Raw genomic sequence first — 25,047 nt, 5'->3', positions numbered from 1 at the left:
GATGATTAATAATTCTATTAAGTTCAGTAGGATTAATTTAATCTTACAACAAACAATGATTTCTTAGTGATATAATGATTGGTTTATACTCAGTGTAGAGCATATAAGCTGAGAGCCTCAGCCAGGTTCATTCAGATTCAGAGCTAGAGAAGAGAGACAGAGAGCCAGAGAAGACAAGCCGGCTGAAGCACAAGCCCTTGGACTAAGATTCATTCATCCCATCTCACATCATCCGGGTGGCAGGCTCTTCTCCTGCCTTTCTCCACTGAGACCAAGGCCAGTCTGAAAGGCTCTCCAGAAAGCTGCCCAGCCCCAGGAAGGAGAAAATAAAGAATCTGGACTTTAACACCTGCCTGTTCTTGTGGTGATTACTCAACTAAAACGAAGGCTGCTCCCAGAGACCCCCAGAGACCCCAGAAAACTGAACTGAGAATATCACACAGGATAGTTTCAGAAAAATCTGTGAAGACAATATGAATTCATGCAAAGTGAAGTGAACAGGGCCAGAAAAATACTGGACCACTAGGTATTCTATATAATAATCAACTGTGAATGACTGAGTTCTTCTCAACAATACAGTGAATCAAAGACAATTCCAAAAGACTTGTGATGAAAAATGCTATTCACCTCCAGAGAAAAAATGGATGAAATGTGAAAATAAATCAAAACATACTTTTTAAAACTTATTTTTTCTTTTAGCTTGTTTTTTTATCTGTGTTTTCTTTTGCAACATGGCTAATATGAAAATGTTTTACATGACTACAAATGTATATAATCTATATCAAAGTACTTGCCTTCTCAAAGAAGGGGTTGGGTGGGGAGGGAAGAAGATAATGTGAAACTCAAAATTTAAAAAAAGTTGTTAAAATTTTTTTACATGTAATGGAGAACTATTTAATCAAATAAAAAATGTTGGAAAAAACAATGAAATATATGAAACTATAAAAACTAACTAAATAAAATAATGAGAGAACTAAACAACTAGAGAAATATTAATTGCTCATGAGTAAACTGAGCCAATATAATAAAAATAATTATTCTACCTAAATTAATTTACTCATACAGTGTCATGCCAATTAAACTAACACATTTTTTAAAATAAAGTTAAAAAACAATAAGAATTCATGTAGAAAAAAATTTTTTAAATTTCAAGAGAATCAATGAAAAAAATATATAAAAGGCAGCCTAGCAGTAACAGATCCTTAAACTATATTACAAAACACTAATCATTAAAACAATCTGGTACTGATTAATAAAATGTTGCAACCTAGTATTTTTGTTGCTGTTTGCTTGCTTTTTGTTTTTTCTCATTTTTCCCCTTTTTGTTCTGATTTTTCTTGTGCAGCATGATAATTGTGGAAATATGTATAGAATAATTACACATGTTTAACATAATGGCTTACTTGCTAAGGGAGAGGTGGGGAGAAAAATTTGGAACACAAGGTTTTGCAAGGGTAAATGTTGAAACCTATGCATATATTGAAAATAAAAAGCTTAAAATATAAAAAAGGAAAAAACATAAAAATAAATAAAACTAACTAAAAGAAAGAAAAAAAAGAAATACAGTGATAGATCAGTAGACTAGATTAGGTCAAATACACAGTAGTAAATAACCATAGTAATCTAATGTTTGATAAATCCATGGGTCCAAGCTCTGGGGGTAAGAAGTCACTGACAAAAATTTCTGAGAAAACTGGAAAGCAGTTTGGGATAAATTAGGTATAGAGGAACATTTCATTGTTCCTGAGATATACACTGAGATAAGGTTAAAATGGTACATGATCTCTTGTTCATTTTATGTTTAGATTAAGCTATATCTGAGAAAGGTAAATTGAAGTCCCCCACTAGTATAGTTTCATTTATTTCTTCCTGTAATTTATTCAACTTTTCCTTCAAGAATCTGAATGCTATTCCATTTAGTGAATACATATTCAATACTGATATTAATTCATTGTATATGGCCAGCTTCTTAAACTGTACAGCACAACCCTATATGGGATCTCATAACTAATATGGCAGTCATAAAATTACAATTATCTCCTTTAATCAGATCTGTTTTTGATTTTGCTTTATCTGACATTATGATCACTATCATAATGTGTTTTTTTTATCAGTGTTTTTTTTTCACTTCAGCTGAAATACAATATATTCTGCTCTAGCCCCTTATTTTTAACTTTTATAGTATCTGTCTACAGTATTTCAAGTGTGTTTCATGTAAACAACATATTGTTAGATTCCGGTTGCTAATTCCTTCTACTATCCACTTCTGTTCATGCCATTCAGAGTTATAACTGTAAAATGTGTATTTTGTTCTTATTTTCTTATATTTCCTTTCTCTTCCATTATATCCCATTCCCATACCTTATCTATATACTTTATCCTAACTCCTACTGGTCTACACACCCTTCTATGCCCCACCTTTTTCTGTTCCTTCACCCTCTTTTTTTTAATGGACTTTGGAGGGTGTTATACTCTTCTGAATGTGTATTATTCCCTCTTTAACTCGTTCCCAATGTGAGCAGGTTTTCAGAATTACCAGCCTTCCTCCCCCCCTCTACTTCTTCAGAGTCGGTTCTTGCTCTCACACTTCATTTGTATAGTATAATTACTAGTTTTGCCTTTTCCTAGTTTTGTTTTTTAGTCACATCATAACCAGCTCTATTCCAATCTTTCTTTTAGATAATCCAATTACTAATGGCAATCTTATCATATGGTTTACATTTCCATGTGTAAAATATAATTTGTCTTTATTGAAACCCTTGAAATTAGTCTCTGCATTGGTGCTTATATATTATATTGAGTTTAGATTTGTTTGAGACAAAATCCTGAAAATCTGACAGATTCTTTGAATATCCGTTTTTTTCTCATTCAATATTGTAATTAATATTGCTAGATATAAGATTTTTCAGCCACAAATGTTTGTGGCAGTCTTTTTTTGTAGTGGCAAGAAGCTGGAAGCTAAGTGAATGCCTATCAATTGGAGAATGGTTGACTAAGTTATGGTATATGAATGTTATGGAATATTATTATTCTATAAGAAATGATCAGCAGGATGATTTCAGAGAGGCCTGGAGAGGCTTAACAGGAACTGATACTGAATGAAATGAGCAGAACCAGGAGATTATTATATATGGCAACATCAATATTGTACGATGATCAATTCTGATGGATGTGGTTCTTTCTAACAATTAAGCCCAGTTCCAACGATTTTGTGATGAAGAGAGCCATCTAAACCCAGAGAGCATTATGGGAACTGAATGTGGCCCACAACATAGCACTTTCCCTTCTTTGTTACTGTTTGCTTGAATTTTATTTTCTTTCTCACTTTTTTTCTTTTTTGATCTGATTTTTCTTGTGCAGCAAGATAATTGTATAAATATGTATGCCTACATTGGATTTACATCTATTTTTACCATGTTTAATATATATTGGATTACTTGCCATCTAGGGAAGGGGGTGGGAGAAAAGGGGAGGGAAATTGGAACACAAGGTTTTGCAAGGATCAATGGTAAAAAAGTATCTTTGCATGTTTTGAAAATAAAAACTTTCAATAAAAATTAAAAAAAAAAAAAAAAAAAAAAGAAGGAAATGTAATGTCCCTGTAGACAAGATCTCTTTATTCTGTCTGTATTCCTAGTACAAAGCCAAGTGCCAGTAACTTTGTTGCTCCTTAATAAATACGTGTTGACTTTCAAAAAAAATTTTTTTCAGCCACCACTCTTAATTCTTTTGGTTGTTGACATATAGTATTCTAGGATCTGTGGTCTTTAATTGTAGTTGCTGCTAAGTCTGTGAAATTCTGATTGTAGCTCCAGCATATTCGAATTGTTTTTTATTATTTATGTTTGTGAAATTTTTTCTTTGATCTAGGGGTTTTGAAATTTAGCAATAATGTTCCTATATGTTTTCCTTGTAAGATCTCTTTCAGGTGCTGATCAGTAGATTTTTTTTTTCTACTATCCCCTTTTTGTTCTATCACTTCTGGACAATTAAAAAAAAATTCTTGTATAATTGTGTCAAAGTTCTTTTTTTGGTCATAGCTTTCTGGTAGACCAATTATTCTTATATTTTCTCTTCTTGATTTATTCTTCAGATATGTTATTTTTCTTACGAGATGTCTCACATTCTTTCCTATTTTTTCATTCTTTATATTTTGTTTTATTATTTCTTGGTCTCTTATAACTTTCCCTTGACCAATTCTAATTTTCAAAAAGTCATTTTCTTTTTTAAGACTCTGAATCTCTTTCTACCATGTTTAACATGTATTGGACGACTTGCCATCTAGGGGAGGGCATGGAGGAAGCAGGGAAGACTGGAATGCAAGGTTTTGCAAGGGCTAATGTTGTTGTTGTTTTTTAATTATAGCTTTTTATTGACAGAACATATGCATGGATAATTTTTACAACATCATCCCATGCATTCACTTCCGTTCCAACTTTTCCCTTCCCTCTCTCCATTCCCTCCTCTAGACGGCAGGCAGTCTCATACATGTTAAACACAAATAAGTTTTGAAAAAGAAAAGCTTTAATAAAGAAAAAAATATACTATGGATCTCCTTTTCTAGTTGGTTGACTTTCTTTTCATAATCTCTTGTTCTTGGTTTGTCATTTATTTATTTAATTTTTTTTTAGGCTTTCCTCAATCTCATTTGATTTTTAAAGTCTTTTAAAGTTCTATAAGTTCTTTTTGGTCAGATAGCCATTTAATATTGCTCTCTGAGGTAGGAGAGACTTCTTGTTTTTACTGCAGCAGCCTCCTCTAAAGACAAACCCCAATCTTCCCTATTCCCATAACTTTCTATAGTTGGGTTTTTTCTCCTTTGCTTTCTAATTTTTTTTAAAATTTTAGTATAATCACCTGTAGTCTTGAGGTGTGTGTGTGTGTGGGGGGTGCCTCTGACTTCAGTTCTCCCCTCTGGCCTGGAACCCCAAACCAAGAACTCTACCCTGCTGTCAGTGCCTGCCTCCGGCAGCTGCCCCACCTCACTGCTTCTGCACTCACTGGGCAAGTGCTGGTCCTCTCTGTGGGCCTGCCCTTCCATGTCAGCAGAGCTCCCAATGTCCCCAGTGGTTCCCTTTTCCCAGCTAGCCCCAGGGCTCCTGTTTTGATGGAGGTGTTTACACTTTACACCAATTAAACTTCTGTCCTGAGGTCTTTCTTTGGCTGTAGCAGAAGGACCTCTGTTCTTCCCCAAGTCTTATTTGTTTTCCAGGGGTCTACCTTAACTTAGATGGGCAACTTCATTGTGTTTGGGGGGGGAATATACTTTGGAACATTCTGATCTACTCCATCATGTTCCCAGAACCCTCTTCTCTACATTTTTCTTTGAGGCTTTGCTTGTAGATGGCTTTGTCTTAAGTTTTCCCTTCCCCAGAGTGGCTCCTTTTTATCGGGTTCTTTCTTTGTTTTCCCATTCTTCCAGTCTGTTTGCTGACTTTGGACCTTGTTAATACTGGGCTCTGTTCACCTGGGTGTGTGTGGGATGTCTGGACTGAGCTTTTTCTGCCTTCCCAACTCAGTCTAGGAGACAACAACTTTTTGCTGGTTCTGATGGCCGTGGTCCAGTCGCTGCCCTCCTGGCTTGTGTTCTGCTCTTTGCCCATGGGAAAGCCCCTGCTCCCTTGCTAGTACAGGGGTCCCTGGGATGTCTCCCTGACTAAGTATAAGTATTCAGTGCTCCACTTGTGCTGCATCCAGCCTCCACCCCAGGGTCCACAGACCTCTCTGTCTGTCTTCCTAAATTTCCTGCTGCTGGAAAAACGATGCCCTGTGACTTTTATTGGCTTTTTTAAGTGGTTGTAGATGGGTGTGTTGGGAGAGCTTGGTGAAAATGCAGACTTCATTCCATCTTCTTGACTTCCGTACAGTATAAATGGAAGAGAATTCAGAAGGAAGCAATTAGGGAAAGGCCTCCTGAAGAAGGTGGGTTTGAGCGGAGTGCTGCAGGCAGTCAGGGCAGTCCAGAGTGTAGTTGGGGAGGGAGAGCATTCAGGAACGAGGGAGAGCAAAGTCAGGAAATGATGGGTCAATGGCGAGGAACGGTCTTGAGCCAGTGTAGCTTTATCATAGAAGACCCAGAGTGGAGACAAGTCTAAGAAGTCCGCAGAAAAGTGGGAACTCTGACTAAGAACTTTATGTTGGATTCTGACAGGAAGAGGAAGCTGATGGATGGGGTTACAAGATCAGAAGGTTGTCTGTCTGTCGACATGGATGGGAGGGACATGAGTGCAGCCCAACTGAAAAGTAATGAGGGTCTGAACAAAGGCAGGGGTGGTTGTCCTTCATTTTTGAAGAGTCGAGTTACCGGGTGTCCGAGTGTAGCTCATCAGACCGACATGAGCTCGGAATGCTCTGCCGCAGCGGGGCACAAACTAGTCTATGAACATTGGGGTGGCTTCCCTAGCTTTGCACATCTCACATTTCTTCTAATTCATTTCTGCTTTGCTTTTTCTGATCACCTTGTGAGCCTTTGCCCTGAGTGAGTTCTCCACAAAATAGTCTTTTTGACAAGCGCACATCTGACATTTGAACAATGGGACCAGCCCAATGGGGCTGGGCTCTCTGCAGGAGAGTTGGGACACCCAGCAGTTTAGCTTGAGAAAGGACCTCGGGGTCCGGTCTCTGCCAGGTATCTTCAGGATCTTTTTAAGAGAATTCTAATTTCTAAGTGGTTCCGTTTCCTGGCATGGGCTGGCGGCTGCCAGGTTCCACATGTACACAACGATGAGCTCGGCACAACGGCTCTATGTCCTTCAGTCTGGGGGCCAGTCTAATCCCTTCCTCTCCCCCACTTTCCTCCGGAGCCTCCCAGCCCTGAGCTAGCTCTGGCACTGTGCCTGTCAGCCTCATTATCAGTGTGGACAAGCAGGGAATCAAAGCCAGCCACCTCACTGATGGTACATTCTCCAAGCTGAAGAGGCTGCAAGACAGAACTGGGGGGGAGGGAGGGGATTGTTTGCAGATGATGATGCACTCACTGCAGCCTCCAAAGCGGAGGTGCAACAGCGCAGACCAGTCCTCTGCAGCTGGTGCCGATTTTGGCCTGACAACGAACACCGAGAAAGCACAGGCGCTCCAGCAGCCAGCACCATCAGTTACACAAGCTGGGGAAGCTCTCTGCCCTCGGCTACACCAAGTTGTTAGCTCTGAGCGGGGAGACGGGCGTGTGTGAGAGACTGCGAAGAGAAGACATGGATCTGGACAAGGCGGGAGCGGGGTGGGGGGAGGAGTGGAAGGTGACATCTAGGCTGTGAGCACAATGTTGCAGTGACAGGGGGAAGATAGAAAGGAGGAGGAGGGAAGACGGAAAGCTCCCTTTGGGACAGCTGATTCGAGATGTCCCAAGAGGCAGATGGTGACCCGGGGCTGCAGGTCAGGAGAAAGCCTGGAGATCTAGCCCCGGACTTGGCCTGAGAGCAGGGCTAATTGCCTTCCTCTCGGGAGACTCCCCGGGAGGAGGAGAAGCCATCTGTATCGGAAGCCAGCTGACCCGTCTGGTTGACAGACTAAACAATTACAGCGGAGGCCATTGCAACACTGGGTGATAAAAATTGTAGGTCAGAGTGGATTTACCAAGAGAGACAGGATGGGATTAAACCATGAATTGAAACACGGGGATGGAGCCTTGGGAAACCAAGAGACATGACAAGGATGGGGAAATAGGGAAGGGACTGAGAAGGAGCAGTCAGACGAGGGGAAAGCATTAAGAAAACCTAGAAAAGAGTGTCCAGGAGAAGAAGCCGTTCCCCACCGCCCAAGGCCACAGCGGGGTCAGGAAGGCTGAACACTGGAAAATGCCTTCTCTGAGAGGCCTTGCAGAAGGCACTTGGACCTGACTGCACCAGGAGGGGAGAGATGGGGAGAGGTCCTCAGCTGGGAGGCTGGGCTGAGGGAGGGCGCAGGAAGCCCTGAGGACTGAGGAGGCTTAGAATGGTCATCGTGGAGAGCAGGCTGATGGAGAGGGACTGCCTCCCCGCCAGCAGGGCCCAGGGAAGGTTACCTCACACAAGCTGGGAAGGGACCAGATGGTCGAAGCAAAGTCAGTGGATGCTGGGAGACAGCCAAAGCCCAGAGGGGCAGGACAGGACCCCCCACGGGATGAGGAGAACCAAGCTGGTTCACTGAAGGGTGGGGATGGGGAAAGGGAGGGAGGCTGGGCTGTGCAGAGATAACTGCCTAGGAGAGAACCGAGAGGTCACGGGACCAAAATCGAAGCAGCGACCAAGAGCAGGGGCTGGGGGCCGCAGGCAGACAGAGATGGAGTGATAAAAAGCAGTGTGCCCCGCCCTCGGAGCCTGCCAGGCCCGTGTCTGTGCCTGGTCTCTCAGAGTCGTGCCCAGTTACTTGAGCCTGATTCTCTCGCCTTCTCCCTGCCACCGAGCTCACACTCTCTCCGGGCTTTCTCCTCAGCCCTTACTCTCCTCCCCTGCCCCGTTCTGACACCACACTCCCAGACGGACGCTGCCATCTTGCAGGGACGGGTAATGAGCCCGTGTGTGGAGCAGGCCCGTTCCCACGTCCCCCCACAGCTGGCCAGGAAGACATCACACCGTGGTCAGTGCTACTGAGCCTGTTCCTTTGACTCAGGATTTTCACCAACCAGTGTTTCAGCGGCCTCCAGTGACATTTGCTGGGAGCCTATCAAACACATGGGTGGCTGCTGCAGACACGGAGGGCCTGTCCCCTTCCTGGGGAGTGCTCCCTGGGGAAGGCAGCAAGTGTGTGCGCTAGTGGGTCACACATCCCTCTGCTGCCTGGGGGAGGACCATCCCACAAAGGTGAGGGGAGGCTCCCCCCGCCGGTGGACCAGGGAAGTGCTGAGCGACAGCAGTCAGACAGGACAGGAACTACCAGCTTCAGCCCTTCCAGGACATCTCAGTGAAGCTTCGTTCCCAAAACCTGCCCAGACTTTCAGCCTCCAAACTCCTCACACGTCAAGGGCAGTTCTTTCCTTCACAAGAACACTCACTGCTCTTGATTGTCTCTTAGAAGCACATGTTTTGAATGATTTATCCTCATGTTCATCCAGTTTCTCTAGTTTCTAATTTCTAATGGTCAGTGGTGGATCTGTGGCTGATCTATGGCTGGAGAAAAAAATCACCACCGACCCATTTAAGACCTGAGCCCTGACCTCCATTTCTTGGGCCATCCTTGGTGAGAACTGAAGTGGAAAAGCACCCCAGATGTCCCAAACTGTGAAAAACATAATCTCGAAACTCTGTAGTTAGAAGTTTGTTACTAGCTGCCCTAATGTGGATGGTATTTTTATACCCCCAGATGTGCTGCCCTAAAAAAACCTAAGACCCTGACAACTTGATAAACATAAACAAACACTGTCTTATTGCCGTCTGGGAATGGCACCCTCAGTGTGATAACCTTTGCCTTCTCTCTAGAATAGAAATTCCTTTTATTATGACAAATGTATCAAGAAACTCCCCTGTTCTGATGGGGTTCAGTCGCTAGCTAGCAATAAACGCTCTTAAATTTTCATTATTTTGGCTGTTCTGCATTTTCTCTCGCATGGGCACTTCAGAACCAACCACCCAATCTCAATGGTCAGTTGCCTGACTAACCTAAAAGCCCCTCCAGTCATGGAATCTTGAACCTCATCACTAGAAGGGACTTCAACAACTAATTCAACTGAGGCCTGAAAAAGGCTCCTCACCCCACTTCCTCTAAAACAACCATCCGGTATCAGGTTGGGGACCCCTGAAAGAGAGTAACCATTTTCTCCTACACACTCCGTGGGACGCTCAAAGTCTGGCCAGTTGGGCCATCAAAGAAACACTATCCTTACCAAGACAGGAAGGGAGAACACATGCTGGCCCACCGGAGGTGGGGATCAGCCAGTCTGAGGAGGGGGGGGGTAACCCTGCTGTTGTCTCCCTTCAGATGCCTTCTGCTGCGGCTGTGGGCACTGTCGGAGCTTGGCTGAGGCTGGGTCTCCTGTGTGTGGGATGTTCTTCATCCTCACAGAACCCTGGGTTCCCTCAGTTTCACCTCCAATGCCATCTTCTGCATTGCTCTCTGTAATAATTTCAGCCTTTCAGAGTAGACCTGGGATTGATTCCATTAGAAGCAAACTCTCCCTGAACGACATAGATCCTGCTCCTTGAGGGACCCTTCCTGAGATTCTGTGGCAGGTCTTGAACTCAGGTCCTCCTGACTGAAGCCGGCTCTCCATCCATGGATCGATTTATGATTATACACACATTTTCTCTCCCAGCAGAGTATAAGTTGGAGGGCAGGGGGATTTCCCTTTTGTAAAAGCCCTTCCCAAAGAAGAAAAGTCCTTCTCCTTGTAGTGCAATATAGTGAAGAAAGCCCCCTGGCTCTGCATCCCACCTCAGATGCCTCCTGCTTGGGGCTTGGGTACATCAGAGAGGGACTAAACTACTCCCTGCCAGCTTCAAATCCCGCTTCCTCTGCCCGACAGAAACCAGACAGCAATCCAGCAGGTGTTTATTATCTTACCCTCAAACAAAACTGCAGTGTTTGTCCATGGGTGGGTGCGTTCTGAGTCAGAGAAGGCTGCAGGAAGAATCAATGAAAGGCTGACGGGTGGCTGGCGCCCTGTGGCCAGCAAGGATTGGTCCTGAGTGAAGAGGGGCGGGGGGCCCCAGCCCAGACACAGCATAAACGTGAATTATGCACCGCAGACAAACAAAAGGCGCTCCATCCCCGCCACGGGGACATACAGAATACACCCTTACTCCGCAGTCCAAAGACACCATGGGCAGAACTCCTCTCTTCCCAAAACACACCACTCGGCTCCTGCACCTTCTGCTTCCTGTCCTTCCGAACGCAGACGGCACTGCCGGCTCTCTCCTCTCCCTCAGCAGCCGAGTGCCAGGGACACACCTGCCCATCACCTCCTTTCCTCTCCACACCAGCTGCCAAATTGGTCTGCCTAACCCTCCTGGGGTGGCACCCCTTGGTGCCTCTAGGCCTGGGGCTCCCATGGGCCTGGCACATAAGGCCCTGGGCGAGCTGGCTCCTGCTGATCTTCCCCGCACTCCGACGCGCCCTCCCTCCCTGTCAGGCTCCCCATGCTCCGGCCTACTGGACAACTTGCTCTTCTCCACATACAACATTCCATCTCCTGTCTCTACACCTGCTCCCCACACCTGGAGCGCACCCTTCTCACCCCTGCCTCGTCCATCTGATTTCCTTCAGGACTTAGCTCCTCCGTGGCACCCAGACCCCTCTGCCCCCAGGGGCTGGGTCCCCCTCCCCCGGCAAGGCCTCTGCATTTGCTTTCTACGTACACCGTACCGACCTCACTGTGCGCAGTCTCCCTCCAGTGGAACGTAAGCTTCTTGAGGGCAGACACTGTTTTGGGGGTCTGGGTATCTTCGGTGCTTACCCAAGTGCTTGGCACACAGCAGGTGTTCAATAAATGCTTGAACAGCAATTCCTCTTTAATTTCTTCCTCTCTTTATGTGCTTCTAAACTGCTTCCAAGGGCTCATCTCCCTAATCTTAAAAGGATTCCTTTGCCATTTCTCCCTAAGCAGCCCCTGTCCCTTCCTTCCCCCCGTACCACTGTGCAGAGTTCCCTTGCCTGATGCCTTATGCCACGCACCCCCGGGGAGCAGGGCTCCAAACCTTGCCGGCTTTTTTCCTCCAGCCTCCTCTTGCTCTCTCAGGACTTTGCAGCTTTTGAAACAATCAGTCATTCCTTTCTACCTGACTTTGGAGTTTCGCACACTTGTCTCACTTCCTGCCTCTCTGCTGCTCTTTTCCTAGTTCCTCACCCTCTCTTCCGGCCCTTAATTTGTCCCACATTTATTTCAAAGGCTCCCCTGAGGAGACTGGCCCCTGTAGCGTTAAGAACCACCCGGAGTGCTGGGGAAGGGGTAGGTTTAACCGTCCGTTTGGGAAGATTATGTGGTAGCTCGAGAAAAGGCGCCAAGGTTAGAAAGTTAGGGAAGAAAGGAGAGGCCTCTTTTTCTTGGCAGAACTGCTCCGATCTTTATTTCCTAAAGAGGATGAAGGAAATTCTTACAATAAGACGTTCCCCATTTCCTAAGTGGATAGTGCGGTGCGAAATCATTGTTAGGAGTGAAGGTCTGAGGGGACATCTCACAGCCGGCACAATGTCAACAGTTGGGTCTGTTCCATCACTGATACACAGGAAGGGAGGGAGGGGTTCGCCACGCAACTGGGGCCAAGTGACTCGTCCAGGGCCACACGGCTAGTGCGTGTCAAATGGCAGAGGCTGGACTCGAACTCAGGTCCTCCTGACCGCAGGGCCGGGCCGACCACCGCACCACCTACTTGCCCTTTATCATCCATCTCACTGTAACAAGTTGTGCACTCAGTCACTTCGATTTACTTAGTCCTAAGTCTTTATTAGTTATATTCGGTCACATGAATAATAATGATTTGATGAAATGCAGTGAGAGCCTCTTTTCGGGGAAAAGAGGCAGCGACTTCATTAGCTGATGAGAAGTTATCTAAGCCCCCCTTGGCTCACCCCCAACCTCAGGGGAGAATGAACATGGTGACGAGCCGCTAAAGAAGCGGGTTGCTCTGCCAGGGACTCGGGCAACTGTCCCTGCCATAGAGACTGGCGACCGAGAGGCCGGCCCGGCCCCTCTCACGGCTCTACGCCGTCCCCTGGCGACCTCACTCATCCTTCACTTAGTCGGGGAGAAGGGGTGACAAGAATCTGCCATTGGCCCTGGCTCTCCCTGGCCCCTTAGGGGCCCCCCACCCCGAGCTCTCGCCCCGGCCCTGCTGTCCCCGAGCTGTCCCAGGCCCTTCCGCAGGACCCAGGCTTCTCCCCTGCCTTTCTCAGGCTGAATCCGTTCTCTCTGGCCCCCGGCAGAGAGAGTCCGTTCCCCCCCTCTCCCCCCAGCCAGTCAGCAGGCAGCTCTCCCCCGCCCACTAGTGCCAGACCCCGGCCCAAGGGCTTCCACCCCCCAGGCCTGACCTCACCATGATCGGTCCCTGCCAAAAGCCCTTTGCATTCAGACCATTTCGAGAAGAGAGGAACCCGAGGGCGGATGAGTCCTGGGGAAGCTTGGCAGCCCAAGGGGAGGGAGCGCGAGCAGAACCTGCCGCCAGAATGGTCCTGGACCTGCTGCTCCCGAGGGAAAGTCGTCCTGCTCCAGGCGCTGCCCCGGCCGTGCTCAGCCTTCACCACCCGCCCTTCTCGAGGGTTAGCGGCTGCCCCCGGGGAGCCCTCTCGCCGGCCCAGGGCCCCGCACAAGGTGACTGACGCCCCCCGCAGGGAGCCGGCCCAGGCGGTGGCTCCCATTTCTCTGCAGTGCACAAGAGCCAATCCCCCCCACTGGGCCTGCCGGAGCCACAGCCTGGTCTCTGGGAGCTACGGAGACCCCCAGGGGAGGCGGAGCCAGAGGGATGGGATGGCGCCGGCCTGGTCCCTGGGGGAGGCAGGGAGGGAGCCCGCTCCGGCTCTCTGCTGCCCTGCAAGGCCTCTCTGCCTGGGGTTCCCCGGGGCCCGGATGGGCCTAGGAATAAGAACCGTGCGGGTGGGTCCGAGCCTGGCAGCCACCACTGAGTGCCGTGTTTTGCTCTGGAATGGGGGAAGGCTTCGGACTCTAAGTGTGTGGCCGGGGAAATGAGCCTTCCTTGCCAACACCTCTTTTTTCCCCTTTAGTGAGTGCCTTGAGGGCACTCACCAAGGACAGGATCACAAGAGGCACAAGATCAGAGATCTGGAGCCACAAATGGACCTCGGAGACCCTGGAGCTCAGTCCCTCACTTTACAGACGAGGGGATTGAGGCGAAGAGCAGCCCCCAGCCCAGTGTCCTCCTGACTCCCAGGCCATTCCCTACCCCCATGCCAGGGGGAGAACCGCACACGGACCCCAAAGAGCAATGCGTTACTCACGTGGGCCCAGAAGGAGGGTAAGTTGCTTTTCTGCAGTCTTCTGTCCACTGTTGAAAAAATAACAAACACCGTTTCAGGACAGATTTCTCACTGACTCTGAACAGACTGAAAGACGCTTTGGTCAGAATACAAGCCCTTCCCTTCTCCTTCTAAGAGCCATTCAAACGAGTGCAGCCGGGTGGTGCAGGGGTTAGAACGGGGGGCCCAGAGTCAGTTCAGATCTCACCTCACCTAGGAGCTGTCTGACCCAGAGTAAGCTCCTGGATGCTGCCTGCTTTAGTTTCCTTCCCTGTGAAATGGGGATAATAAAATACCTATCTCCCAGGGTTGTTGTGAGAAGCAAGTGAGACAATATATGTCAAGCACTATTATTACTATACTTATTATTTTAATTTTAGCTACATCGTCTGGGGGGGAGCACCAGGCCTGGAGTCAGCAAGACTCATCTTCCTGAGTTCAACTCTGACCTCAGATGTGTGATCTTGGACCAGTCACTTAACCCGGTTTGTTTGTTTCCTCATTTATAAAATGAGCTGCTGAAGGAAATGGTAAACCACTCCAGTATCTCTGCCAAGAAAACCCCAAATTGGGGCAGCTACTTGGTGCAGTGGGTAGAGCACCAGCTCTGAGGTCAGAAGGACTCGAGTTCAAATCTGACCTCAGACACTTAACACTTCCTAGCTGTGTGATCCTGGGCAAGTCACTTAATCCCAACTGCCTCAAGAAAAGATAGATGGAAGGGAGGAAGCAAGGAAGCAAGGGAGGGAGGAAGGAAGGAAGGGAAGAAGGAAGAAAAAGCCCCAAATGGAGTCACAAAGAATTGGCCACAACTGGAAAAAAACCATTATTTCCAAGATAATTAAGTGGCTATCAGCGAATACAAGATGGCAGAACATCCCCTCCCCACCTTCCCCCGCTAGGGTGAGCCAACCAGGAAACAGAAATATAGTAACAGTTATCATTATTTAGCTTCTCACAAAGGGACGGCTATTATTGACTCTTATTCATTGTTACAGGGAACTCTCCAGGCATGAAACTCCCTCTCAGGAGCCAGAGTCCCACGGCCAGGACAGGCCAGAAATGGGCCCGGAGCGGCGGCTGGCTCTCCCTGGCCACCACAGCAGCAGGTCTACCAGACCGCACATTCCCTTGACAAAGAAACCTGCGGGTTCTCCAGGCCCACCAGCCTTCCTTTGTAGGCAGTACAAAAGGATGAAGTGCTTTTCATCTTTCTAGTTGGATGGATCTGGGAGCTCAGTCCCTTCAACCACCCCAGGCCCCCAGTTCTAGCAGGCTGTGATTCCAAGACTGGACTAGACTCCCTCCTAGACTTCCTCAGGCCAAGAATTCTCAGACTCTCTATGCTACATGAGGAAGCCCCTCTCTGCCCTGACAGAGCCAGAGCCGCATCCCTCCCCCTTCCCCCCAACACTAAAGTTGGCAAAGTGATTTACATAGCCTCCAGATGATGGTCCCCTGGGCTACTAAGGATTCCAAAAAATGTAAGCCCATTTTACAAGATGAAAAAACTGAGTCAGAGTCTCAAATCCAATTCTTTTCTCCTTTGGTGAGACTCAAACTCACCAGGCTCCTTCAGAACAAGACTTTTTAGGGGCTGCTAGTTAACACCTCATGATGCTAGGGGCATCTTAGAAGACACTTGAGAATTCTTGACGATTACTGAATAGTCCCCCACATTCTGCCCTGTACATTTAAGTGGACAGAGTCACTTGGAGCGGAGATCTCAGTTTGTGTTCAAGTTCACACTTACTGACAAGGCATGACCTCAGACCCTTGCTAGCTGTGTGAAAGTCACTTCAGCCTGTTTGCCTCAGTTTTCTTATCTGTAAGTGAGCTGGAGGAGGAAATGGCCAAGCACTCCAGTGTCTTTGCCAAGAAAACTGAGCCCATCCGGGCTAAGCTCCTGGAGCGATTCCCTCTTTTCTTTCAAATATTTTTTCCCTGAGATAGAGTTCTGAAGAAGTCGCCCATCAATGACAAGATGAAGGATTCAGAAGTACTTTCCTCACAAGCATGGGTGGGTGAGTTCCTAGGGCCACTTTCCAAATTACAAATGAGAAAGCTGGGTCTACTCAAAACTGCCCAGGGAGCTGATGAACAAGAGGAATAAAAACTGCTCATATAGCTAAGGAAGGCTGGCCGCGCTATTAAAACCTCTCACCTGCTGCTCCAAAGTGGTCTCCAGTAAAACCCCCATCCTACCTACGTGTCTTTCTGTAAAAGCTCTAGTCTCCATCCCTAAATTGTGATCTTTCTTTTACGAGCTGGCAGGCTGGCGGCCGGCTAGCTCAGCCCCAAACTTTCAGGATCTAAAGCTCTCCAGAACCGTTTCTGCTTTAGAGTCCAGCCCATCAACTAGGGTACCAAGGAACTCGGTGACCTTCCAACTCAAACCCCGGGCCGTGACTCTCCCCAGCTCCCAAGAAGAAATGCTCTCCTAAGTCACCAGAGCCAGGAGGGCTGCCTTCCCAGACCCGGGCGCCGAGGGCCACAGGAGGGCCCCCAGGAGAGCCGCTGACGGAGAATACTCCAGTGGGACCACATTCAGTCTGCCTGCCAGGCGGCCTCCCTGGGTTCAGTGGAGAGCTCCCTCCTTAGCCCACCTCCCTCCGGCCCCGGCCCTAGTCTGTCTCCTCTGGCTCTGGGATGCACTAGGAGCAAGCTCCCTCTCCCTTCCCTCTTGGCTAAGGCACCCTCACAGCAGGTTCTGCAGAAAGGCCTCCCGCTCCCTTCAGCCCAAACCCCTTCCTTACTGGAAGTCTGGTGATTTCCACATCCTTCTACCCCCTGTGTCTCAGTTCCCCAATTCCAGGGACATCCGCTTCTTTCCTACCTCAGCCACCTGCCCCAGGGCCCGTCATCCCCAGCGCCCCCCAGACCAGACCATCACCTTGCCTTGGTGGGCGCCCCACTTTCCTCCTCTGCCTCCTTCTAGGCACCAGGGGGGCAGGGGAGGGCTGTTATTCAGTTTAATGCCTACCAAAGCCTGCTGCAGAAAGGGCGGTGCTGGGCCAGCTGCTGCAGGAACTATCAAGGTCCCATTTATTGTTGTTCCCATGATGATTTTTATCTCAGCCCAGTGATCTGGTGGCCAGGGCTAAGGCTGAAAGTGGTGTCCTGCCCAGCCAAGAGGGCAGCCGGGGAGACCTGGCCGGGATCCCCAGACAGTCTGAGGGGAAAGGTCACCAAGGAGGAGAAGAGGTCCGACCTGGGGTAATAGGGAGGCTTGGAGCCCGCCCAGAGAAAAAGGAAGCAATAAAAAGGGCCCCATGGTCTGGCCCCGGGGCTGGTGACTCGTGACTCCAGGCCCAGCCCAAGTCTTGACCTCAGGAAAGGACTTCCACTTCCCTGCTCAGTTCCCTCATCTGCAAAATGAGCTGGAGGAGGAAATGGCGAAGATCTGCAGCACCTCTGCCAAGAAAAGCCCCAACCGGGTCACAGAGAGTCAGACATGGCTGAAAACTGACTGAACAACCATCTCCTTCTTGTTCCTTTTTTTTGATGGGGGTGACAGTAGTGGGGTTAAAATGTACATCAAGAAACACTTAGCAAGCATGCACATGTGAAAATACTCCCCAGGAATTGTATACACTCATGCATCACATTTACAAAGCGTTTCCCTGCCTAAAATCAGGCAAGGAAGAGCTGCAAAAATGTCTGCCCACTTTATAGGTGAGGAAACTGAGGTTCCGGGAGGGGAGGCTCTCTCCTGGCAGTCAGCCCCACAACAGGGACACGCGGGTGCCCAGATTTTCCAACTCCCCATCCAGGGCCTCCCATGCAGCTCACTGATCCCACGGGGCCCTGCCTTCCCCTGCTTCACCCTGCAAGGGTGCACTAGGGAGGCCCAGAGTTCCAAGGAACAAATGCAGAAGGTACATTTGACCACGGGACAATTTGGACTGCCCTTGGGAGAGAGTGAGCTCTCCACCACTACAAGTCTTCGGGCAGAGTCTGGAAGGCCAAAGATCTGGCAGAAGGGATCAAGTAAAGGCGGATCAAATGGCCTCTGTGTTCTCTTGAAATTCTGCGCTCAGAGTAAACCTTTAAAAGAGAGTAAGATGTGCAATGACCATGGGACAATTTTCTCAGTGCAGTGAAAGGCCAAAGGTTCAACTGATTGAACAGCCTACAGAGTCAAAGATTTTGAGGTTCCAAAGACCATTAATAGTTATTCTTTAATCTGGGCCCTTGAACTTGACTATCAGCCAGTTACCAGGTCAACAAACACTCCAGAAATTTCAAGGTGGTCCCAGGGCTCCAGCCTTTTCTAATCAAGGGGTCACAACAACTGTGGCTCCCCCAGCCAGAACTCATACAAAGCTGGGAGCTTGAATACAGATAGCTGAGGTGGTCAGAAAAGGCAGTTTGCCCCAAATTTCATCTCAGAGGGCTTTACGTGGGAAAAAGAAGGGGAGACCAGCCCCTGTCTCGCCAGGACTGGGAGCCCAGTAAGAAGCCCCAACACAATCCGAGAGTCCAGCCCCCGTGGGGGTGCTGGCTACAAGGGGCACTGTCTACAATGGCCTTGGACCATAGCTGAATGTCAATGCACTAAGTACAAGTAACTGGTGCAAGGAGGTAGGCTGCCCTCTAATGAAGGGGAGTAAGACCCAAGGGGGAGCACTGGCAGGGGCGGCATGGGCCGCTGCCAAAAGTGGAACACTGATGCACTGCTGGTGGAGTTGTGAAGTAACCCAATCATTCTGGAGAGCAATTACAATCATGCCCAAATGATCCAGCAATACCACTATTGGGCCTGTATCCCAAAGAGATCATAAAAAATGGGAAAGGACCCGCATGTACAAAACTATTTATGGCAGCTCTTTTTGTGGTGGCAAAGAATTGGGGAATGGCCGAACAAGCTGTGGCACCTGAATGGAATAGAATACTACTGTTCTGTAAGAAATGATGAGCGGGCTGATTTCAGAAAAGCCTGGAAAGACTTAAATTGATGATGAGTGAAGTGAGAATGACCAGGAGACACTGGAAACACTGTCACAGCAGTACTGGGCTATGACCCACTGACTGACTCATCTCTTCTCAGCAATATAATGACTCCAAAAGACTTGTGATGGAAAGCGCCATCCAGATCTAGAGAGAGAACTATGGAGTCTCCTTTGGAGATACAGGAGGAGGGAGGGAGAAAAATCTGGAGCTCCAAGTCTTACAAAGATGAGCACTAGCTTGACAAGAGGCGGGAAGGTCATGACACGGCATTCCTGAAACCAATGACAAACTTGGTTAAGGAAGAAGGGATCACGCAGACGACAGCCAGGGCCTGCTCTCTGCTAAATACAAGACAACCAATAAGTCACACGTGTGTGACCTTCTTAAAAGGAAACTTGGGAAGTGACCAGGAGAAGGGGGAGCCGTTTGGGGCCAAGAGAGAAGAAACTTGCTAAGGGGGAAGTGATGGCAGTGAGTGATGGGGCAAAGGACTTCTCTATCACATGACTCAAATACGGAAGGGAGGCAAGCTGAGAACCCAAGATGTGGGAAAGACACATGGCGGAGGGTTTAGAAGACAAGGAGAAGGAAGCCCCAAAGAAGGACGATCTGCTCAAGGACAAAGTCTGCCGATGGACAAGTGTGCTTAGTCAAGACGTGAGCCAGGGCAGGGGTCGGGTACGTGGAGAACATGGCGTGGAGAAAGCTGACCCAAAGGGCTCTCATGTTGTTTTCTCTTCTAACGAGTCTGGGAACTGCATTGTTGTTCATTCGTGCCAGACTCTTTGTGAGCCCGTGTGGGGCTTTGTTGGCAGAGACCCTGGAGGGGCTGGCCTTCTCCTTGTCCAGCTCATTTTGCAGATGAGAAACAAAAGCAAATAGGGATAAATGACCTGTCCAGAGTCACAGAGTTATTAAGTGCCTGAGGCCAGACTTGAACTCATGAAGATGAGTAGTCCTACCTGCAAGCCCAGCACTCTATCCACTGCACCACATAGTGTTCAAGCTAGTAGAGAATGTCCCCAATAACTTGGGAAACCAATCAGCGGACTCCAGTGGCCCAAGTCCCTGAGACCAGATGAACTACATCATCAAAGGGAAAGAGGAGTCACAGTCTGAGCCCATGATTCTTGAAACACCTGGAGAAGAGCCTGAGGTGCGGAGGGATAAAATTTTCATTTTCAATAACAAGAATAGAGTCTGGAAATTAGAGAAAGTCCAATGAGCTTTACTTTTATGGTTGACAAAATTCTAGCTCACACAAAGGAAGCAGTGATTACCACCAGCCAGCATGGTTTCAAACCTGGTTGCCCTGCCCTGTTTTTAATATGGTCACAAAACTAGTAAATCAGGGGAATATTGGAGACAGAACAAGGTTCTTCTATTTCAGCAATGCATTTGATGATGACAATTGTGCTTTGTTTATGGATAAAATAGGGAGATGTAAGCAATTTATAATCTAACTGAATCAGATAGGTGATAGAAAGACTCAGAGTTGTCAATAATGGGTTGATGTCTATCTGGAATGCAGTGTCTAGTAAAGTTCTTGGTCCAGAATTGACTTTTTATCCAGTGACATGGACAAAACCATGAGTGACACGCTTATTAAATTTGTAGAATTTAATAGGGAAAGAGCTAAGATGCTGAATCTCAGACTCAAAACCTAAAAGATGGTTCAACTGGGTAAGAAAATTTTACAGGGATATGAATGTAATGTTACACTTGGATCCCAAGAATCCATTTTACATTAAATACAAGATGGCAGAGTCATGGTGAGACAATAGTTCACATAAAAAAAAAAAATCAAACAAACAAAAACTGGAGTTTTAGAGGTGTCCACAAGTTGAGAGAGCCAGCAAAGATCATAATGAAGAAGAGTAAATTTGTGAGAAGTAATTCATTTGGACTCCTACTCTATTCTGATAAGAATTAATCAGTTTGATAAAAATCATATCAAAGTTCTTTATATAAGATCTCAGAGCTGTGAGCTGCAGATTCTAAGTTCGCTTGTTTACTTGTAGGAAGCTAACTAAAGGTCCTCCACTCTTGTTTTGCTTTGTGATGGTGACCAAGTCCAGTATGGCAGAGATCACAACTACATGGAAAGTTCTCCAAAATATTTCTATGCCTCTGGAACAATCATTTGTCCAACAGGAGATGAGCATCTTAGAAGCACTTTGATCACCTACTGTAATAGCTCCAGCCAGCTTGTGAGCTCACTGGTACTCATAATTTAGCCTATGCTATGTTAACCAATGAAATTGCTGTTCTATACTTAGCATAATTGGTTTTTTTTTTTGTTTTGTTTTGTTTTTTTTTTTAAAGTGCCAAACAGCCTTTCTTTATTGGTAATCTCTTTTTTTTTTTTTTAAATTTTTTTATTTAATAATTACATTATATTTACACTCATTTCTGTTCCGATTTTTTTTTCCCCTCCCTCCCTCCACCCCCTCCCCTAGATGGCAAGCAGTCCTTTATATGTTGGATATGTTGCAGTATATCCTAGATACAATATATGTTTGCAGAACCGAACAGTTCTCTTGTTGCGTAGGGAGAATTGGATTCAGAAGGTATAAATAATCCGGGAAGAGAAACAAAAATGCAGATAGTTCACATTCGTTTCCCAGTGTTCTTTCTTTGGGTGTAGCTGCTTTTGTCCGTCATTTATCAATTGAAACTCAGGTCTCTTTGTCAAAGAAATCCACTTCCATCAAAATATGTCCTCATACAATATCGTTGTCGAAGTGTATAATGATCTCCTGGTTCTGCTCATTTCACTTAGCATCAGTTCATTATACTTAGCATAATTGTAACCCCGTAACAGTATAGCCTTAAGGGGGAGTAGCACCTCAGATAGTGAGGAACATCCGGAGTCCACTTCATTAGAAGGAATCATGGACCCTTTAATAAAGTGCCATTGGCTCAGAGCCTAATCTCAGTGTCGTTTATGGCAGGTGGAATAATTCTAATCCCCAGATTCTTCACCTGCCCTGGCCTTGAGGTGGCACTCAAGGACTCTTGAGTCCAGTTCTAGGAGCCACATTTAGGAAAGACAGACAAAATTGTATGTCAGAAGAGCGTGATCAAGATAGAGACTGGGGAACATGACATGCAAGGATTAAGGTTGTTTAGCCTGAAACTGGCTGAGAAGAGCTGGAAGGAACAATATGGTTGCTCAAGTATCTGAAAGATGATCACAGGGAACAGGGAACAGACTAATCTGCTTGGTTCTGAAAAGCAGAGCAAGGAGCAGTGGGAAAAGGTATTGACTTAGGTGTGGATGACCGTGAGCTTGACTGCTTGGAGGGCTCCGAGCCACTTGGACTCTGGTTCAGTTCTCCTCTGACATCTGAATATGCTACAGAGATGGCAATAGCAGAGGACAGACTGCAAGGATTCGTTGGCTGGAAACATTGTGTAATCTGGACTCTCACGGGACACTTAAACACACCCAGTTAAAGATGTTTTCCAGAAATCTACCCCTACTGAAAAGCCCAGACTAAGGAACAAAGACTGACAAGAGGGAACACCTACTCCTCAATTGACCCTCCAAACACATCCTGGATGTTAAGCTATAAAAACATGGGGAAATTTGTTTTTAAAAAATACAATTTACCCAGCCCTCTCTGCAGATGTGCCCACGTGCAAACCTGCACTTTATGCATCCAATAAAAAGAGATATTCCAAGGATGCTTTGATTCTCTGCCCCTAGTTAGCAGGGACCTGAGAAGTCAAGTTTTCTCTTTTCTAGACCAAACCACTCTCATGCTTCCAAATACTCTGCCCTTTTGCTAAAGTTCGGAGCCCTTCCCTCCGTGGCTGTCCCTCCTCTGGAGAGGCTGCAGGCCTCTAAATATCCTTCCCCAAAAGTGGCAGGCTCTCTAAGACCAAATGACCTGTACAATCAAAGGTTGAGCATTTAAGATCGAGCCTCTCTCAAAGTCCATCTCTGGAATCTTCTCCTATTAAGAGTCCTGCTTTTTTGCCTTGATCCCCCAGGTGCAACTACCTTATCCCCTTCCTGCCTCCCCCACCCCAAATTACTTTATGTTTATAGGTGAATGTTTTTTCTAGTTAAAAAAGGAAAGAGAAGAAAGTCCTTTGAGGGCAGGGACATTTTGCCTTCCTGACTTTAGTGCCCAGCACAGATCCCGACACATAAAGGGCCGGAGGCTGTAAACTGGAGAGAGAGAAAGAAACCCCCGGCCATCACCACTACTATAATTAAGCAATCACCAATTTCAGATTAAGTGCTACTTTCTCCAGTAAGCCCCTGAAGTCTCCATTAAATGATCTGGCGTTTCTTCAGCAACCCTGCTCATCTGCAGAACATCTGCTTCTTCTGGGGAAAGGAGTTTCTCATTCTCCTAGACAGCAGGCATTTCACACGGGGGAGGCCGTGTTCTAGCCCGGCACCCTCACAATGGGGACGTGGCCGGAGGCCTGACCCCATCAGCAGCCCCCACCTGGCCCCCTGCTGCGCCTTCTCCTAGGGAATACAAGCCACTCAAAGCCCCAACCAGGGCAGAACTAACCCACAGCCCCAGTGTCACCAGGCTGTCACGGCCCTGCTGGCCAGCCCATATCGAGTGTCCAGAGGCCTCACAGTGGGCTCAGAATAAATGACGCTTTCCCTGTCTGTTCTCCAGTGTGTGGCTCCTTCCCTCTCCAAAGGCTGGCCGCGCAAAGGGCTCTCACCCACAGCTGATCTACGTCTTTAGCTACAAAACCCGAGAAGTCCTCTAGACTGGAGAGAGGAGCGCGGCGGGTGTCAGGGGCCCGAACCGGCCAGTCTGTGTGCGTCGGGCGTAGCGGCGCCCTTGGGGGGGTCTCTGTGGGGACAGTAAGGACCGGCTGCCTCCGCTAGTTGCCCTAGGCAATGTGGGGGACCTGCAGAGGGGCAGACGCTCCCCGGGGGGAGGGGGCCCCGCGCTGGGAGACAGGCCTCTGCCCGGCTCATTCCCTCCCCTTCACTCCCCTGCAGAACCTCCCTGACTTGTTTACAAAGACTGTCAGCAAGAGGTTCTTGGTGTGTCTACAGTGCAACCAGCCTGGGCTGGCATCCGTCCTGCGACAGCAACTCCCGGGCCGGAGAGCGTCCTAGCCCGTCCAAAGGAGATTCCAGGACACAAAGTGCGGCTGCCCTGCACCCTGTGTGCTCCCTCTGCCATCAGGACCGGGCGGCCCGGCGGCCCCCCATCTTAGCAAAGGTGAAAGCTACAGGCCTCCTGGAGACGGGGCGGCTATCAGATATCACTTACTCATGCCCCCCCCCAGGTGTGTGTGTGTGTTCCTACACCCATACTGAATATCCACACGTACAGAGCTATCTCCCCACTAGAATACGAGCTCCTGTCTCTGCTTTGAGCCCAGCCCAGTACCTGGCACGTGGGGGGCATTTGAAAGCTTGCTGATGATTGCTTGGGGCACTGAGAAAGGCACAAGGTCAGGGTGAGTGGGGGCTGAGACCCTGCGTGACTAGGAGGGGTCCCTGTCAGTGACAGAGGCAGGAGGTTGGCCAGAGTTTAGGGTTGGGGGGGCTCTAAGACGTAAGATTAGGGCATTACAAACACCACCGTCCCTCCAAGCAAGGCCCATGTTGCAAGCGTGTCCCTGGAAAGGGAAAGACACTCACAGATTAGCCCTAGCACTCCATGATGGGTGCGGACCCGGATCGTGGGGGACAAGGAGGCCGCCATGGGCTGTGGCCTGACTGGAAGGAGGGGAGGCCACAGAACCACCAGAAACTCCCTAAGCTAGTAAGATCACAGGCCGCCTGATCCAAGATCCAACCCCTCACTCTCCAGAGGGGGAAACTGAGGAAAAGAGAAGGTGCGAGGACCCAAGCAGGGATGAAGGAGTAAAGGCAGGATCTGATCCTGGCTTCCATGTATAAATTAAAGGGGGGGGCACAGAGGGGAGCACACAGGGTATAGCACAGCCCTACCTTCTAGCCTTTAATCTCCTCTGGACAAGGGGAGCATTGAGCTCCTGGTCACCCAAGAGCTCTGGGCCAGGCGGTCCATCAGGGACTCGGCTCCAACCCTCAGGTCTTTCTACACTGGTCCTTCCCCTGGGGAGGGCATCAGAGCTCTCCCTTCTGCAGGGGCAAGCCCTCCCCTTGCAGTCGGCACTCTATCCCGACTTTAAACGCACAGAGAAACTACACAGGAGCACTGGTTTGGGGCAGACTTGGTTTGAAAAAACAAGTTCTGT

General features: G+C 48.0%; 1 protein-coding gene across 1 annotated transcript in view; it reads right to left on the bottom strand.

The window, feature by feature from the left end:
- ASAH1 (N-acylsphingosine amidohydrolase 1) overlaps nucleotides 1-25,047 on the bottom strand; it is a 40,108-nt gene that overhangs the window by 13,958 nt on the left and 1,103 nt on the right. Inside the window, exon 2 of the mRNA XM_051965716.1 lies at nucleotides 13,861-13,907. Within this exon, the coding sequence (XP_051821676.1) occupies nucleotides 13,861-13,907 (47 nt within the window). The remainder of the gene's footprint in view (nucleotides 1-13,860; nucleotides 13,908-25,047) is intronic.

This window comes from Antechinus flavipes, chromosome 6, assembly GCF_016432865.1.
Source record: "Antechinus flavipes isolate AdamAnt ecotype Samford, QLD, Australia chromosome 6, AdamAnt_v2, whole genome shotgun sequence".
Taxonomy (NCBI): Eukaryota; Metazoa; Chordata; class Mammalia; order Dasyuromorphia; family Dasyuridae; genus Antechinus; species Antechinus flavipes.
This window is presented reverse-complemented; position numbering and strand designations above follow the sequence as displayed.